This window comes from Paramormyrops kingsleyae, chromosome 5 (assembly GCF_048594095.1).
Source record: "Paramormyrops kingsleyae isolate MSU_618 chromosome 5, PKINGS_0.4, whole genome shotgun sequence".
Lineage (NCBI taxonomy): Eukaryota > Metazoa > Chordata > Actinopteri > Osteoglossiformes > Mormyridae > Paramormyrops > Paramormyrops kingsleyae.
Genome location: NC_132801.1, coordinates 15,719,210 through 15,736,714, shown reverse-complemented (window position 1 = coordinate 15,736,714; position 17,505 = coordinate 15,719,210). Strand labels below are relative to the sequence as shown.

At 48.4% G+C, this 17,505-nt stretch overlaps 1 protein-coding gene across 1 annotated transcript; it reads right to left on the bottom strand.

Moving 5' to 3' along the window:
• Window positions 1-629: 629 nt before the first annotated feature.
• LOC111832911 (cerebellar degeneration-related protein 2-like) lies at window positions 630-15,192 on the bottom strand. The gene is made up of 5 exons (XM_023790685.2): window positions 14,043-15,192; window positions 7,778-7,890; window positions 5,036-5,184; window positions 4,374-4,538; window positions 630-3,764 (listed from the first exon to the last, which is right to left on the bottom strand). The coding sequence occupies exons 1-5, from the start codon at window positions 14,119-14,121 to the stop codon at window positions 2,837-2,839; spliced, it is 1,434 nt and encodes a 477-aa protein (XP_023646453.2). The 5' UTR covers window positions 14,122-15,192; the 3' UTR covers window positions 630-2,836.
• Window positions 15,193-17,505: the final 2,313 nt, after the last annotated feature.

Sequence of the window (17,505 nt, the reverse complement as noted above, 5' to 3'; positions counted from 1 at the left end):
GGGTAACTTGGGATCCCTCACAATTTGTCTAATCATGTGCAGCTATTCCTTGCGGAAAAAAACATGTGACCGAGCATCTCAAAAAGGTGCAAAACTTTTTTCACAACTGTGTATCTGTAAAACATACAGAGCTTTGTAGTTTTAATAGTATGCCTGGTGATAGATTGGTACCCCATCCTGGGTTGTTCCCTGCCTTGCACCCGTAGCCTCTGGGATTTTTGTGTGTGACAACACTCGTGATTCTTGGCTAATCATGAAAGCCAAAATATCGACGACACTTTATTAACCTCCTTCATCTTTATCCCATCTTGCTCCCCATTACACGCATGTGGGTGAGAGCAAGCTTGGCAGTGAAGGGCAGTCACCTGCATATGCAGAGCTGGGGGGGGGCAAGGGCCTTTCTCATGGGCGCAGCCACATCACTATTCTGCCAAAGCTAGGCTCAAACCAGCAATCTTCCAATCACAAACACAGACACTTAACCAGGCGAGACACAGACTGTTGCTAAGCGAAATACACAAACTGTTCATTTCATATTTTGATGGACAGTGGGGCAAGATCTATGGCATATGCCCCCCTCTCAAACAGGTGTCAGTCATTCACAAAAATAAGTAAATCCACACTGAAACTTGTCTGCAATTCTTTAATGGAATATAAGATAAAGGAGATATTTAAGATGACATAGAACAGAAGTTAACATCTACATTTTTACTTTGACAGAGGAAGAACTGAGCAGGCTGGTTTATACATAATGTGTAACTCATGTTGTAACTCATGTGTAACTCTGGACAAATGCTACATTGGGGGAAAAAAGGCTAAAACTATGGTAACCAACCCAACATACAGATTCAACATGTGCAAAACAAAAACAAAGCCAGTTCGACCAAGTTAAGCTTCAAAAAGGTTTGCATTAGTTATCAAAATCTTTGATACTCCACCTCAGATTCTTCACAATGCACTTTTTCCTTCTAATAACTCAGTGATCTATTCAAAATGAAAGGTTAGTCTCTGATAGTGAGATGACACTAAAGACATGTCAATAAATATATAATAATAAATAAGACGGCCAAGAGCATCTTCTAGTGCAAGTGGAGAACATCTCAGTAGGGAAGGCCAAGATGTCTCTAGAGGAGAAAAATACATAGCTTTTTAGGCTCAGCTGGGCTCCATTTTGGCAAACTTTTCCCGAACCAAAATATTCTCTCCCTTTTTCAATACCAACGTTACAATTGCTAAGTTCATTGACCTTGCAACCCTTTAAGACCCTGAGAGAAAGTTGGACCCAGCTCTGACCCAAATCTGCTCAGAAGCAATGTGATACGGAACCCTGTGGGACATTTCGTAAAGACAGGGATTCGGCAACAGAGACTAAGACACCCGGTTCAGAGCGAAAGTAGAAAAATGTCCGTAGTCTAAGGCTAAAAAGAGCTCGTTTTCGTCATTGCAAAACACGGTGACGTGACGACCGCCTCGCAGCATATTTTCCTGTAGAGCGAAATGATTTCCGACAGCAGCCGCGGAGCGGGTCCCTCAGTGTGCTGATCAGCGCCGGGCAGAGCGCTACAGCTCAGCTTCTGCAATTATGCCTCACGCAGGAACCTGCGCCTCTCCCACTCACAACGTGCTAATTTACATTAAACACAGTTCTGTGATTTCTGATTTTTTTGTCCTTTAACCTGAGGCTAGCATCGGCAAAGCTAGGTATGGGCAAGTCGGAATATGAACCCGCATCTGTACGTGTACAGCGAGGAAGACTGGCCAAATTGTAGGAAAGAGAAACAGATGGCGAGAGGAGTTTGTAATAGATCCTAATCATTTAAGTCACAGAAGTTTATCAAGTGCCACATCATTCTAAGGCTACAGCGCCCCCTATGGCCCCTTCTCCGCAACAGGTGGGGGAAAAGACAGCAGCCAGAGGATTTCTCAGGCCTTTTAATAATGGAAAACATTTATTCAAAAAGAAAAAAAAAAATCACACACACACCCTGTGTTATGCATTAGCGCAGTGCTGCGGAGTAAACACAGAAAAATAGCTCTTCTCAAAACAAAGCAGATCAAAGACAGCTGTGGCCTTTCGGGTCGGCCTCACAGTTTTGATGGTACTGCCCGCCTATTGCTTTGTGTCCTCAGGCAGGATTGTTTCCGCTTCTTATACTGAAATTAACCATCTCCCGCCCCCCACCCACGGATGCATATCCATTCAAATGTTTGGACCTCTTCCCGACCGGTCTCGAACCCAGGCCCTTCGTGGGTATCAGGAGCACACACCAAACTAAAAGCTTCCGTTACTACACACAAAGTCTGACACGTCATCTGATTGAACAGGCTTTAACAGCTGAGTGTTTGGGAAGCGGTACCAATGCACCAATCATAATGCTCTTTGGGTTTGCAAAGTAAGGGTTAAACAAGCTCATAAGTGCAATGCCCTCATCCTTGGAGAAACAAAAAGGTTAAAAGCTTTTCTAATTGGTGTCTGGTCCTTCTCCTGCATCTGGAACCTCCCTTTCGGTTCACCACAATGGTCTCGATCCTTTAATGCGCCGGCTTTTTCCGCACTGTGGTTCTGATAAGCTGAAAGCACTGCAGACGGGAGAATGGGATGGTCGCGTTGTTCAGTCAGGCTCATTTCCTGCTCTGGCTTTCTTTTGCGTACTGTGGCCAAAGCATGGACCTCCCTGCAAGTCAGAAGAAGGCAGCTAAGATGTAATGATGGTCTATAAAAAAATACACCCCTGCTAGAAAGAGACCAAGAGAGGCCGAGAGAGGTCAGATGTTTTCATGTGAATCCATGTTGCTGCAGGAGTGTGGAGATACAGCTGAGGGACGGGAAGGGGGTTCACTTGCTGCTCTTGGTTCCTTTGGAGCCGGCCTTGCTGGAGCTGATGTCGGTCTTGGTCTTCTGGATGCGGGAGAATATCTCCTTGAAGAGGGCCTTGTACTCGGGCGTGTTCTGGCCCAGACGCTTGTCCACAGCCTCCACCTGCTTGCTGATGCTTTCGATGGCTTCAGGGGTGGAGGGAGCAGGGGTGGGGGCAGGGGCGGGCTGCGGGGCCGGCGTGGCGCAGTCCTTCATGGAGGGGTCCCGGGAGACGGGTCGGGACGTCTGCACGCTGGCGTGCCGCATGCTCTCCTCATGACGCCGACACTTGCCCAGCAGCTCCTCGTATTTCTCCAGCAGCGCGTGGTACTGCTCATCCACCTCCCGTAGGATGGACATGCCCCGCTTGCGCACGCTATTGGCGTGCAGCGCATAGCTGCCCCGCCGGCGGCCCGAGGCGTCCCTGGCCACGATGGCGTTCAGTGCCGTGTCGCTGCAGCTCTTGCGCACCGGGTTGGACGTCAGTAGCTCCTCCCCTCCCCTGACCCCGCCCCCTTCCCCACCAGGCACCGCCCCCTGCTCCTCCTCCAGCGTGTCAGTCTCAGGTGTGCTGTTGAGCAGCGTCTGCGCCAGGCCGTCCTCCCCGCTCAGCAGAATGGCTCGGGCCCTGCGCAGCTGCTGCAGCTCTTGCAGCTCCGCCTCCAGTTCCTGCACGCGCCGCTGACAGCTCTCTGCCCCCTGCAGGCGCTGCTCGAGGCGCGCAAACTCCTGCAGGACAGCAGCGCACTCCTTCTCGGCTCCCTCGCGCCTCCCCCGCTCTGCCCGCACGGCCGACCGGAGGGATGTCACCGTGTCCTGCAGTCGCTCGTTCTCCTCCTCCAGGGGGCGCCGCTCCACCTCCAAGCTCGGGGGCCTGGTGCTGCCAATCACAAAGCCGTCCTCATACCTATGGACAAAACAAGCTGCCTAATTGGAGGATAGAACTGATCCTGCTGACTGAATGATTAATACTCCATTAATACCCACTTAAAGTGACCCTGCCCATGCATGCAAAGGAAGGAGTTTAAGAAACACCCTGGAAAGAATGTCAATTACAGGGCACATACTCAACTGGGAATTTAGCCAATCCATCAATCAATCAATCAATCAATCCATTCATCCATCCATCAGTTCACCACAGATTGGATGTAACTCAGAGAGACAGATTCACCTGAACCAGGTGTTTGGGCTGGATGTTGGATTACCCAGAGAAACCCTTGCAGACTCCACACACACAGGGAAGGGACTAAACTCAATATCTTTGAGGTGTGAGGCTACCATGCTGCCCACTTAGCCAATGTGTGGCCTGGATTAAAAAACTGTTGTACTAAAATAAATTCTCCAACAGCTAACTGGAGAGGTTTTTGTTTGTTTTAATAAGCGGGCGTGTTCACTGGGTACTGGTCTGCCGCACCATTATGAATACAGCACTCCTCGGCTGCTCTGAACCACACCTAGATAACAGTTTTAGGTTTGTTCTCGTTTTTAACCGCATGGGATGCGGGTCCCGCCTGACCTGGGCGCAGTGCACAGCTCCTTCAGGCAGGGGAACGAGTGGATGGTCTTGCGCCGTTCCCTCTTCTGTCGGCGCACTCTCAGCTGCTCCAGCGAACGCAGCTCCTCCACCTGCACGGTCAGCGCCTCCACCTGGGCCTGCAGCAGCTCGATGGTGCCCGTCAGCCTGAAACCCCCACCCCCCGGGAAGTGAACACACGGCGGGCTCCGCAAGCTTCCGCGAGGATGCTACGGTGCTTGATGATCTGCCGGTTTGTTGAATCATGAGGGTGTACGAGGGTCGTCTACATAACGGTGCCATCCTGTGAGTCCCCAGAACCAGCTGAATTGGTTTTCCAATAAAAAGAATTTATTTTAATGCATATTACTAATTATGCATTGGAGTATGTATAGAACACCAGTGAAACTGGTTCAAAAAGTCTGAATCAAGCCCATGTATCTGTAAATATTGTAACTATAATGCACAAAGGTGCTGTGTTGTGTGAACTGTACTACGAGTGAATGTGTTGTTTGGTATCATAGCTGTGGGCGCTCCAGCCAATAGCGTGCCAGAGGAGGGTCATGTGACATAGCTGTGGGCTCCAGCCAATAGCGTGCCAGAGGAGGGTCATGTGACAGTGCTGCCCATTGTATGTGTGTATGTGTTTGTACTTCGGGCCGGACCTCTCAATCTTCTGTTGAGACGCCTTGCTCTCCAAGACCAGGCTCTCGTTGGTCACCTCCAGCTCGCGTGCCGTGACATCCAGCTGCTCGTACACTTTGGCGTGCTGCTCGTTCATCTGCCGCAGCATCTCCAGCTGTTTCGACAGGTACTGCGGGCGAGAGGCGGGTGGCTCCAGCAAACAGGTACATAGGTACAAATGCTCCGGGGCACAGCCAGAAATTCTGGGCCCCCTGACAAAATGTCACCTTGTGCCCCCTTCTGAATCTGCCAGGGTATCCATGCCCATACCGGTGCCCTGCATTCGCTAATGCTAATCCGTACAATTAGAAAACATACCGACTATTATTCATCGTGAGCGCTAACGGAGGGCATGCCAGGGTTAATGATTGCTAATTGATTTTTCTGCTCAGCAATAAACAGCTGCAGGGAATGAAAAGACAATCATCTGGTATGAATGGTCGCCATCAGCAACCACAAACAAAGATGGCCACCATGCCTGCAGGCTGGCTAGCAGATGGTGCTATTTACATCGCTTTCTGAACCACTTCCAAACAGGAACAAGTGTGAAACCGTTTAAATATTCAGCTCTTCCGATACCAGCACTTCAATACCAGCGAGAGGGTCTCTTGTTCTCCTCCTCAAAAGAAAGGACGTTAAATGTTATAAACCTTTTGAACAGGCTTCAATAGCCGCAGATGCCTTCACCACCTTAGCGTGGATCATCACGACATCGGACGGGTGGGAGGCAGACGTCGTGGGCGAAGTTAAGCTTCAAGAAGTGCACAGCACGCACTCTGGTGCTCTACATCAGTGTTTCTCAATCCAGTCCTTGGGGACCCACAGACAGTGGGGAGCAAAAATGTCTACTGCCTGGCAGGGAGTTTGGAGGGAGCAAAAACCTGGACCGACTGTGGGTCCCCGAGGATTGGATTGGGGAAACACTGCACTAGATCTCCCAGAACTCAATAATTCTCTTGCGGACAGAACGTGAGCTGCTCAGTGTGACCCTCAGAACCTCGCCAGTCTCCCAGGTCAGCGCTGCATTGCTGATGTCTCACTGCCTGCATTATAGGATGCGGTTGCCAGACGCATTTATGAAACCTTAAGAAGTAGGACCTCAGTTTTACTGCATATTTGTGCAGCTCAGAAGTTAACCAGTTATCCATGTCAGTAATTTTAGACAAAAATATATCTGTTATCAGGCAAAACGTCCACATTGGCGCACAATTTATACATCATTCCATGTTCCAACTGGCCATTCTGCAAAGGATCGGGGGGAGTGGAGGCCAGAGCCTCTCCCAGGCAGCAGCTGGGGGGGATGGGATGGAGAATAGCTTTTAAATGTAAGCGAATACAATGGAGTGCACATATGTTCTAAATATAGATGCATTACACATGGATAGGTGAGGGCGAGCACTCATGAGATGACATCATCGTGCCCCTTCCGCCCCCAGGCATGGTGCAGGCAGCCACCAGACTATGTCAATGATCAGTTTGAGCCACTGACGATGCCACTCTGATAACTCCCGAGGGTGGCGAGTGGCTCAGTGGGTTAGCACACTGCGCCCATGAACGCCATGTCAGGGATTCAGCTCCTGGAGTCCGCAGTGATGTCACTGTTGGCCTTAGACCCAACTGCCCCAGGGGCCGGCTGGCCCTGCCTTCCCGATTCTAGGCGGCACTGGATAAAAGCATCTGCTAAATAGATAAAAGTCTTGAAGTCTTGAAACAAAAAGATAATAAAACAATTAACAAGTCTGTCACCTCATTCTGAGGAAAAAACAAGATTTTACATTTTTAAACAAGGTACAATTTCTTGTTGTTTTCTTATCAGAGAAATCAACAGTAAGAGTGGGTTAAAAATTTAGAGGATGCTGCGACATACCCAGAGGAACAAGAAAGACCTGGATTTGCCTGTTTTTTTTCTTGTCTGAATGTTGAAATGGAATTAAGCTTGATTGGTTTACTGGGGCACTACCTAGAATGGTGCGCTGGTTACCCATGGAGACGTCTACACTCTGAAATCACACAACAATAACAGTAACACTAATGAAGACGCATGACTGCAGAGCTGTCCGTGTCATCGCGTGGGGGGTGCCGAAGGCCCCCCCCCGCCCACTTCCCGCAGCCTCTGTATTGCTTAATAGCCCAAAGGGAGAGTCATGGAGACCGGGTTAGACGACAGGCAGCACCAGGGGGCAGGCGATGACGAAGGATAGATAATTATGGACAATTTGCTCACTGGAAAAGACTGACTGTCACACACACTCACACACACGCGCATGCACAGACACATGGCCACGGCCTGAGAGGCCTCTCTGCTTCTTGAACAGGAAGCAGCCCCCCACTCAGCCTGCAGGGAAAGCTGCCCCTTGGCTGTGCGTCAGCTCTCACTGCGGGCACCTGCCATCACTGCTGATGGGATCCAATCACGTCGCCTGGCCTTAAAGGGCCAGCGCAGCCTGTTCAGAGGCTTCGCTCACTCAGTTGCTGCTGTGTGGCCTTAACAGTCTAACTGTCATCTTTCTGGGATTATCACCCCCCCCCCCCCTCGGTTAGGAGGACGGCAGCCGCTCGGCCATGACGGTGAGAAGAACGGACCTGCTGCTGCACTCCAGAGAGCTCTGCTCTCACCGTAACCTTTAAACGGCTCACAGTGGGCGACTCGCTCTCTCCGATCTCTGCCACAGGTCCAGCCCCTTAACCAGTGAGACTCAACACGCGTGCACAGCGCCCCCTACCTCAATCTCCTGCACCTGCTCCTCATTGGTGATGTACATCTGCTGCAGGGAGTCCTCCAGCTCCTTGTTTCTCTCCAGCAGGGTCTTCCCCAGCTCCGCGGCCAAGTGGAGGTCTGAGTCCGACAAAAAAAAGGGCGGGGGGGGGGGGGGGGTTTGCAGGAAAGAGGATATGGGGGGGTGATGTTAAGCTGTGCCGAAACTTGATATAAAAGGTTGAACTTCCTGATCAGCTTGGGAAATAAAAATCCATAATCATACTGACATCAGCAACAACAGTATGCAAATGATCGCTCAGAGGTAAGGCAAGGGCGCAATATTGACTGATGACTTAATAATTCAAATAGGGTCACGTCCAGCAGAGCGGCGCTCATGGGTCATTTCCATATGACTCAGCACCATTGGGCTGTCATTCTGAGCGAGGCAGTGAGAGACAGGGTCCCTCAGCAGACCCCACCCCCGCCCCTCCAAGCTGCTCTTTCTAATCCTCTCTGCTCCCACATGGAACGTCTCCGTGATCCCCGGCCGCAGTCAGCGATCTCCCGCGGAAAAGCAGCTCACACTCATTTGAGGCCCAAACTACTAAATGATTAATAAATAAATGGCAGGTGTAAGAATGAGGACTAGGGCCATTTCACGCGGGAGCATCAGGGCACATGGGTCACAGCACTGGCTTCTTATTCTCAATGATAGGTAAAGGCTTTTATGTTCTTCGCTGTTCTTTGCCCAGCCAGGCCTTCCTGTTTTGCTTCATTGATATTGTTTCTCTCCTATTCTACACTCTCCCAGCCGAAAAGCCTGTTCCCAGTTAGCCCCATTCCTGCTTATCCCTGCATCATCTGCAGTGACTATAATCAATGTCGCCGAATCCACAGGGAATCTTAGTCAGTACCGGGGGGGGGGTTGATGGGGGGGGGCTCGACCCTATAACCTACCGGCCAAGTGCACTGGGTACCAAAAACGCAGCATGGGTCACCCGCCCACGCATCAGCGACCAAAGGAGAGCGAGACGCAGTAAATCTTGCGACCGGGCCACGGAACGGAAATGCCAGAGCCATCGCCTGTCAGGAGATGGAGCCGATGACATGGAGACCCGAATGAAGGTCAACAGGACAGCGGAACAACGGTCACGTTTGGCCGAAAATGGACAGCTTAGAAGATGGATGAGAGCAAACCGAAAAAATGTCCCAGTCTAAATTCTCTTTAGGTCAATGAAACGTGTCCAATAGAACCCAGTCAGCAGAAAAAAAAAAACGAGCTAGAATATCAGTTTGTCGATCCAGCATCACTCTCTCCCGAGACATTTACATCTGGAAACTGGGAAGCCTTGGTCAATATTTATACCTGCATTTCTGACAAGCTGAATGTATATTATGATAAAAATTATTAGAATTGATAAAGGAAATCTGAGGGGATCAACTAACCAAATTTTTACCGCATATCACACTTTCCAGTGGCTGTTTCACATCTCATACACATCTTTAACTTCCTTCCAGTCTAGCTGCTTGATTAATGTGTTTAAAAAATATATATATATACTGTGTGCATATAAATTATATTTATACACTTGGACCAAGTGCCCTTCAGCAGTCTCAAAACAAATATAACATAATTAATTCCCAGGATTAAATATGGTGACACACTGCCATGCTTAAGACAGGATAACAAAAAACAGCACAGACATGGATAATTCAACAGCGGGGCCGAGCAAACAGTGAGCAGGCTTAACTCTGGGGGGGGTACCAGGAAGCCCCATGGAAACATGCAAATGGGCTTCATTTATCACTGGTCAGACGGATTACGTGGGGTACGGGGTGAGCAGACCCTGTCAGGCTTCCTCCCAGCAGCCACGGAGGATGTGGGCGGCACGGGAAGAGAGACAGAACAGGAAAACACAGGAAACCCATACCACCACCAGTAGGGGGTGCCAACACTGACGTTATTAATTGGCTAACGCTAATGTTAACGTTTCTAACGCGCTAATGCTAAGGCCACCGCTTGGGACGTGGAACAAGAAGTTATTTCAGGCACCAGGAGACTAAGCCGGGCTCTTAATGAACGACACAAAAATGTGAATCACTCACTCACACACACAGGGACAGAATGTACCCTGAACGCCCTGCGAGCGGTAGGCTAAAGCCAACAAGGACACTGGTGACAAAAAAAAGCCCAATTTAAACTGCACACTGCACTTTTACAAATGCACAGAAATGGCACAGGAGCCACAGAGCCACCTCCCCCGAGACCCCAAAAACTGGGTCACCTGATGTGCCCTTACTAGCCGACTTTTGGCACATGGGACACACACACACGCGCACAGTACCATTCAGCCTCCAGGTCACTGCCCAAACCGCTTCCGTCATCCTGCTCTTGAGGCGGGGTGCTCTTCATTGATGTGGACACAAGGGGGCACTACTGAACAAAACCGGATGGGGAGAGTGAAGCAGAGTCCTTCAGCATGTGAAAGGACCAGCAGGTATGTCATTTAGGTGATTTTTATTTGGTTTTCCACTGAAAACAATGTGAAAAACACAAGGTGAATCTCGGACAGAATCTCGCTTACCGTTCCAGATATGTGTCCGTGTGTACGACGAATTTAAAAATAACAATAATATAGCATCCTGAAATGAGCACAGCTAGACGTGTCAGGACAGGCAAGGAAAAGCGCAATTAACAATCGATCGCGTAAGCAGTGTGAATGAGCCTCGATGGAGAGCCGGACGGACCCTGAGGCCCATCACCTTCTACAGAAAAGATCCGGAGTGAGCTGCATTGATGCAATTTATGCGAGGCTGCAGCAGGTGTAAGAGCGAATGAGGGTAGCGTGGCAGGGAGCCCAAATGTAGATCCAGAGCGGAATAGAACTGAATAATTAGTAGCCGTCCATTGGACGCAGATACTTTCTAACAGGTTGGTGGGACTTGCCAGTCCCCTTCCACCCTGTCCCCAACCGCCTGCTCCGAAATCCCCGCCTGAGAGGCCACGCCATTGCCTGGAGTCCCCTAATCCGATTATACCGAGCTTAGCTCCGCGGAGTCAAACGCGGAGCTCGGCAGGCATGTTCGCCCAGCTCACAGCGGTGCCGGCCGATCGGGGCTGGGAATGCCGGGAAACAAAGGAAGCACTGTGCCTCACACTACGCTTTTGTTCTAGGCTCTTCCGCTAAGGACTCTCCATTCTTCACTACTGTCCGGCGATCCCGCGGCAGAATTTAAATAGGACACGCCGGTGCTGGGCTGTGACCAGAGACGTTGAGTCCACAACGCTTCGCTGAAGCCCCTCCGGTAACCAGATAGGAGGGTCGCTCACATTAAAAACGCCCGGACACATGGGCCTCTTGGAATGACTTCTGTGAGGGAACAAAAGGTCATGTTCAGGAGATTTCAGACCACAGGCTCCTTCCCCTGCTCTTCCTCACGTCGACCACAATCGAGCCGATTGATCGGCGCAGACGTCCTGGGGCCAATGAGCACCAGCAATCGACAACGTGCGCCAGCATTGCAATGACCCACGACCTCACTTACACTCCGAATACTAAGCCTCACGACCCAGAAACAGAGTCAGAGGCAGTTAGAAAATGACACGTTTATTTTAAGTACGATTTTTTTCTAATTGAGGGAAGTGGGTCGCTAACACTTCATCAGAAAAGCAGCCTGAGGTGAACAAGAAAAATGAAATCAATAATAAAAAAAATACTGTGTCCTTCCAAACTGTACAAACAGAAGGTGCATAGTCGCACAGAATTGGAATCTGGCATTGTGTATATGCCTCTGGCATTACCTGCTTGCTCTGCAGCAGAATCCTTCACCCATCGTGCCAGGACTGTGAGGGACAATGCAGAGGATGTGAGGTATTTGTAAAACGAGGTGCTTCTCTGAACTATGCAGTTAAAAGCGCTGGTCTCTCAGCATTTTAAGAAAAGATTATCACTTTGCTTAAAATCAAGCTTGTGATTATGTTTTGGTGTCACACCTGTGATCTAAATGTCAGTGAAAAGATTGGTGCTGCTGACAGAGACTTACACACATTTAATGCTGCAATTCCTTTATAATTCTGCAGTCCTTCCAAAGTTTTATTTTCTCAGTTTAACTGAAATGCCTGGGTTGTTTTTCCTCTTTGCAACTAAGCAACTCACGATGTTTTTCCACAACTTTACAACCTCAAGCTGAAGTGTCCGTAGCACTGTTTCCCAGTCCAGTCCTTGGGGACCCACAGCCGGTCCATGTTTTTGCTTCCCATCTCCCTCTCAGACAGTCCACATTTTTGCTCCGAGCTGGGAGGGAGCAAAAACGTGGACCGGCTGTGAGTCCCTGAGGACCAGATTGGGAAACACTGGTCTATAGAACAAAACAATTGTGTAATTCCGGTTCGCTTTGTATCTGTGAAGGCCACCTGTATCTGTGAAGGCCACCTGCAGCACACCATACCAACACACAGATGGCTGCCAATGAAAACAAGTCGAAAACAACTTTCATTTCATTCATCATCCCTTCCCCCCCCCCCCCCCCCCCCCCCCCCACTTCCCCATAGCATTCCCAGGGCATCCTTCGTTCCAAGATACACATCTGCATTTGCTCACTTTTCAGTGACTCGCCTGCTCTCTCGAGCCACGTTTCTAGCTTAATTCCAAGCATCTTTCCAGAGGGCCTGATTTGGCCCTATGCCCTTCCCAAATCTCCCGTATCTGTTGAGGTGGCTTCTCTCCAAAGCCACCTTTGCGTCCCCGGGCTGTCGCTACCTCATGGCAATGTCACAGTGTCCGTCAGCTCAGCCCTTCCACAGCACAGGCGATACCATCATGGTGGCTGATGCTGCCCGCACTGTGGTGTCAGAGGATCACTGACTGCACAAGGAGGAGAGTAACTAGGCACCCCCCCTCCCTCCCTCCCTCCCTCTCACTCATTCTCTTTTCTCCCCTGCTACTCTAATAAAGAGAACATCAACTACTTAGGGACCTTGGTGGAAATGGTTATAATTAGCCTGAAAGGACATGTGATACATTGAACAGGATTGTGGGATACAGAAAAGCAAAAATAAAAACGAGAAATTAGTTTTGTGCTACTGAACAAACTATATGATTTGTCTCATAAGATCACAGTAAATGAATGAGCAAGTCATAAAGAGTGTTATTTCTGAAAGAAATGTTTTCAGTATGTGAAAATCCTGAAGCCACTTATTCTGCATTCCCTAGATTAACAGTGAAACAAATGCAGACCAAAAATATCGCAACTTCACAGTAACTGCACCCTGAGAAATCTCCCAAACTGTGGGTGTGTACGTGCATTTCACAAAGCTGGGGTAACATACAAGGCTTAGTCCAGTAAATGATTAGATAAAGGTGATATTTACCAGTAAATAATCTAGGTAATTTAAATAAACATATGTGCAGGTTTAATTGCTTTGACCCCTAACCTGGCACAGTCCAATTTTAGTGACCTCAAGGGAAATATGAAATATAAGCTAACCACAATTTCCATTTCCTTTTACTAACAGGCAGATGGCCTTTTATAACTTATCGTTATATTTTTAGCGGTTAATTATTGCACGTAAAACTTCTCCGTTTCCCCGTTAAATTATATATATACAGTATATATATTTAAAAAATTTGCTTCCAGCATGTTGGTGCTTCATTTTCCCCAAAGGTGAATAACCTTTGAAAGTGAATCAGTGCACAAGCACAGTAAATTTTCAATGAAGGTGCAGCCGGAGAGACAGTAGGAGAACAATGAGTAACCGTGAGCATGAAGGACGCGCGCGAGTCGCGGTCACTGCACTGCCGGGACGCATGCTGACATCTGCGCGCAGGGCTGCATCTGCACCCTAGCCAAGGGCTTTTCTTTAGTCCCCAAACATGTGCCGATTGCTCCACGTCCGCTCCTGCATTATCACTGATATTTCAGGTTCTTTTAATGTTTATTTGTTTTCCTCAGATATAAGTAGCTCCCGTCCTTTGTCGCCGCTGCGAGGATGTCCAGGCTATGGGATGCAACAGTGACAGGCAGCCACGGATCCAGCTCCGCGACCAGGCCTCCAACGTCTGCTAACCAGCTAACTAGAGCTAGCAGCAAACACCGCTTAAAACAACCCAAGTCGTGCCGCACGGATGACTGTGTTTTAATGACCGGACGCCTTAATAATAACGCGGTTCGCTGTGATTATCGCACAGTCAAAGGGAAACCTTTGTTTGGCCGGACGAACGGGCTTTCCCGGTGGGCTCGAAGTACAATAGAGAGGCCGGTGTCTGCGAATGTCGCGCCCGCCTACATACCCTGCTCCAGGTCATGTTGGTCGTACCACGGTTCCTCTTCCTCCGTCTCGAAGTCCTCCATCCTGCCGGCACTGAGCATGGAGAGCAGCCGCCGGGCGGACGCGCGCACAGCCGCTGGAGGAGGAGCGCTTCCACGGGCAATTAAGAGACTGCGACGCTGCTCCCCGGCTTTCGCCTTCTAGCTCATAGTGTTTATTTCTGTTGGAAATCCTCTTCTCTCGCCCTCTCCTCGACAGAATCTTTGGATTTTGTTGTTTGTGTTTTTCCTGTTGTGATTAAAAAGGTGTCGGCGCTGTGAGGAAAGTGAACAAAGCCCGCATCACAGCCCCCGGATCATCGGGGCGAAACCGGGCAAGCAGCCGAGGATAAAACGACCGTCCTGACTTTGGAGGACTACACCTCCGCTTGTATAAAATATAATAATAGTAGTAGTAGTAATAGTAATAATAATAATATAAAATGCAGGACTTTGTGTTCCTCAACGTCCAATCTGCTCAATTTATCAAAAACAGTAAAATTACAGCGAAACACTGATCGCAAAGTAACGCTTAATGGATTTAAATGTAATTGGCGGTCATGCGAAATGAAAACAAGCGTTTGTTTCCTTCCATCCGCTTTGTGCGCACGTCTTAATCGGGAAAAAGTCTGGTAGGACTCGCACTTCGCGATAGTTGCGCACCGCAGCCTCTGAGTCTGAAACAGCGGACGATTTAAGGTTTAAAAAAATGTATTTTCATAGGTCTCCAGCTGTTATCTCACTCACCCCCCCCCTCCTCTCCGTGCTTTGCACCGATGTCTCCCTTTAGTACGCTTTCGCAGAGAGAGAGAGAGAGAGACTGACTTCATCTTTCTCATCCTCTCCGGAGCAGACGTGGCATACTGCAGCCCCCTCCTCCCTGTCACAGATGGAGAAAAGCGGACGATCGCAATAACATGTTCTCTGTTCGATTATTATAGTCCGGAAAATCTATGGTTCTCCTCTGAGTATTTATTGTTTAATCTTTAATACCATGACCTAAGAGATTCACTTAGGCGCCCGGCCGATCTCCCGAATTGCAGAACAAACCGGCAGCTTCTATTTTGAACACTGTAATCATCTTGCCTGGGATATTTGAGTAGAATCACTAATGGCCATTAGCCATGCATTTCCTGCTGAAGAACTAAACCGTGTAATTTGTTTAGGCTTCTTGTGTAGCCCATGTTAGTGATGTCTCCTCGATACTGTATGTCTTGAAGATAACTGAATAAAATAAATTCAAGTAAACTGAATAAAATTGTTGTTTGTCTCTATTTATTTTTTTAAGTTCATTCATGTATCAGTTCCGTAATGTGACCGTTGGGTGAAATATCTTAACTTCTCTGCCATTTCCTGTAAACTAAACCAAAATCTTTTTTTAAACATTTTACTTGAATTCATTACTACATTCCGTCATTTACTGCAATTAAATGTAGTACTGTACTCTTACAGAAGTTACCAGTGTTAGGCAATGTCTCTTTACTTAGCTGGCACCTTTATCCAAGGTACACTATACCCAGGGGCACCGCTAAACATTTTGGGCCCCCATTCCAGTCAGGTCAGGCTGGTACAGCGCGTTGCTGCATCCAGCACATGATGAAACCAGCGATACCCAAGGATTCTCCGAAGAGACACAGTACCAATGGAGTGAAGTCTTCATCTCAGTTCACTGGATATTGCCTGTGACTTGGACCTTTGTCCTCTTACAAAGATGAGCGCCGCGCACCCCTTTCCAGTCACCTCATGACCCTCCATGCTCTCCAAATCCATCTACTGACTTCATATGAAGATTCAGCAGAGACATGAATGTCGCAACCAAGGTAAGTGCAGCTCTCAATGTGGTCGACATTCTCTCCGCAGACAGACACACTGCTGATGGCTGTGTCCAAGAGGTCATTAAAGGCCTGGATCTTGGTTTTTATCCTGGACACCCGCAATCCCAGTCACTCAGACTCCTTGCTCAGTCTCTTGAGAGTCCTGTTCAGAGCCTCCATTGACTCAGCGAAGATCACAGCATCTTTGGCAAAGTCAAGATCAGTGAATATTTCTTCACTGACAGGTTCCCCACAGCCGCTGGACACCACAACCCTGCCCAGCACCCAGCCCATGCAAGCACTAAACAGAATAGGAGCAAAAACACACCCATGATGAACCGCAGAATCGACAGGGAACAACACATGATAGACAGAATGCTTGATAGGCTATGATGTTCAGCAACTTCAGGGGGATCCTGCAAGGCCTCAGGATATCCCACAGGGCAGCTCCATCAACTGAATTGTATGCTTTACGAAAATCGACAAAGGCTGCAAAAAAAGATTCTCCCAAATTTTTACGTTTGTACTTGATAAGGAGCCTCAGTGCCAGGATGTGGGTCGCTAGACCATAGATGGTGTGTCACTTGTTCGCAGATCCCTCTAACAAACATCTCCTTATCTGCCCCCAGAGCCCTCACATCTGTCCTTCTCAGTTCCCGGTACAGACCAGAGTTGCCATCAAGCTGTGCGCTGCGACTCCCCTCGATAATATCCAGGGTGCTCTGCAAGATGAAATACCTCCTTCTGGGAACACCAGCAACACCAACACAACCCTAAGCAACCTCAACCCAAGCCAGACCAATCCATCTACGTTCCAAATTTTTGTAGGGCTCGTTCTATTACCGTGTGTATTATTGTCTCTGCCATTGTATTTTTCGAGCTACTGGATGCCTAAATTTCCTTTGGAATCAATCAATCAATTAATCAATCAATCAATCAATCTATCTATCTATCTATCTATCTATCTATTAAGTAATTTCTCTCCATTTAAAGTTATGTTCATAAATCACAAAGTACAAATTTATCCCTGGTAAAATACTTAATTCTTCATTCAAATACAATGATTCAACACAATTAAAAAAGAGCCTTAGCATAACAGAAGCCTGTCAATTCAGCTGACATTTATTCATTATTGTGTTCCTCAGTTAAGTAGTTGGGTATTTCATTGAATTATTTCAAATTAATTAAATTTCTCAAGGGTACAAAGGCAGGGTCCCTCCCTCTTCTTTTATTCTCTCAGCGTGCCACTTGATTCATTTATTACAGGACTCCCCCTTCATGCGTGGCAGCCAACCAGAGGGCAATAAAGACACTCACACAGTCAACAGTACATCATAGGTGAGAGGAACCCAATTCTTCATTCCCTGGGTCTCCTAACGCAGCACAATGTCAGGCCTTTAGCTTAGCACATCGATCCTGTTCCCTGCTATGTCTTACAATTCAGGTGATCATAGTCAAATGTCTTCAGAAAGCCTGAGGGCTGCAGCTCTGGGTTCTGTTAGCATCTCAGGATGAAACAGAGTAGAGGTTTGCAGGAAATTTGGAAAGAGGGCACCACTAGTTATATCAGTGAACAGCCAGGAGTACAGAGCCTTCACACCAACAGGGTCGGGGATATGAATCCCACCCACTA

What these genes read in the sequence shown, in the direction of transcription:
- LOC111832911 (XM_023790685.2), bottom strand. Translation starts at nt 14,121, where the DNA reads ATGCTCAGTGCCGGCAGGATGGAGGACTTCGAGACGGAGGAAGAGGAA. An exon ending in CCAACATGACCTGGAGCAGG is followed by an intron (nt 7,891 to 14,042) that starts GTATGTAGGCGG and finishes TGTCGGACTCAG; the next exon opens with ACCTCCACTTGGCCGCGGAG. An exon ending in GAGCTGTGCACTGCGCCCAG is followed by an intron (nt 3,765 to 4,373) that starts GTCAGGCGGGAC and finishes TTTTGTCCATAG; the next exon opens with GTATGAGGACGGCTTTGTGA.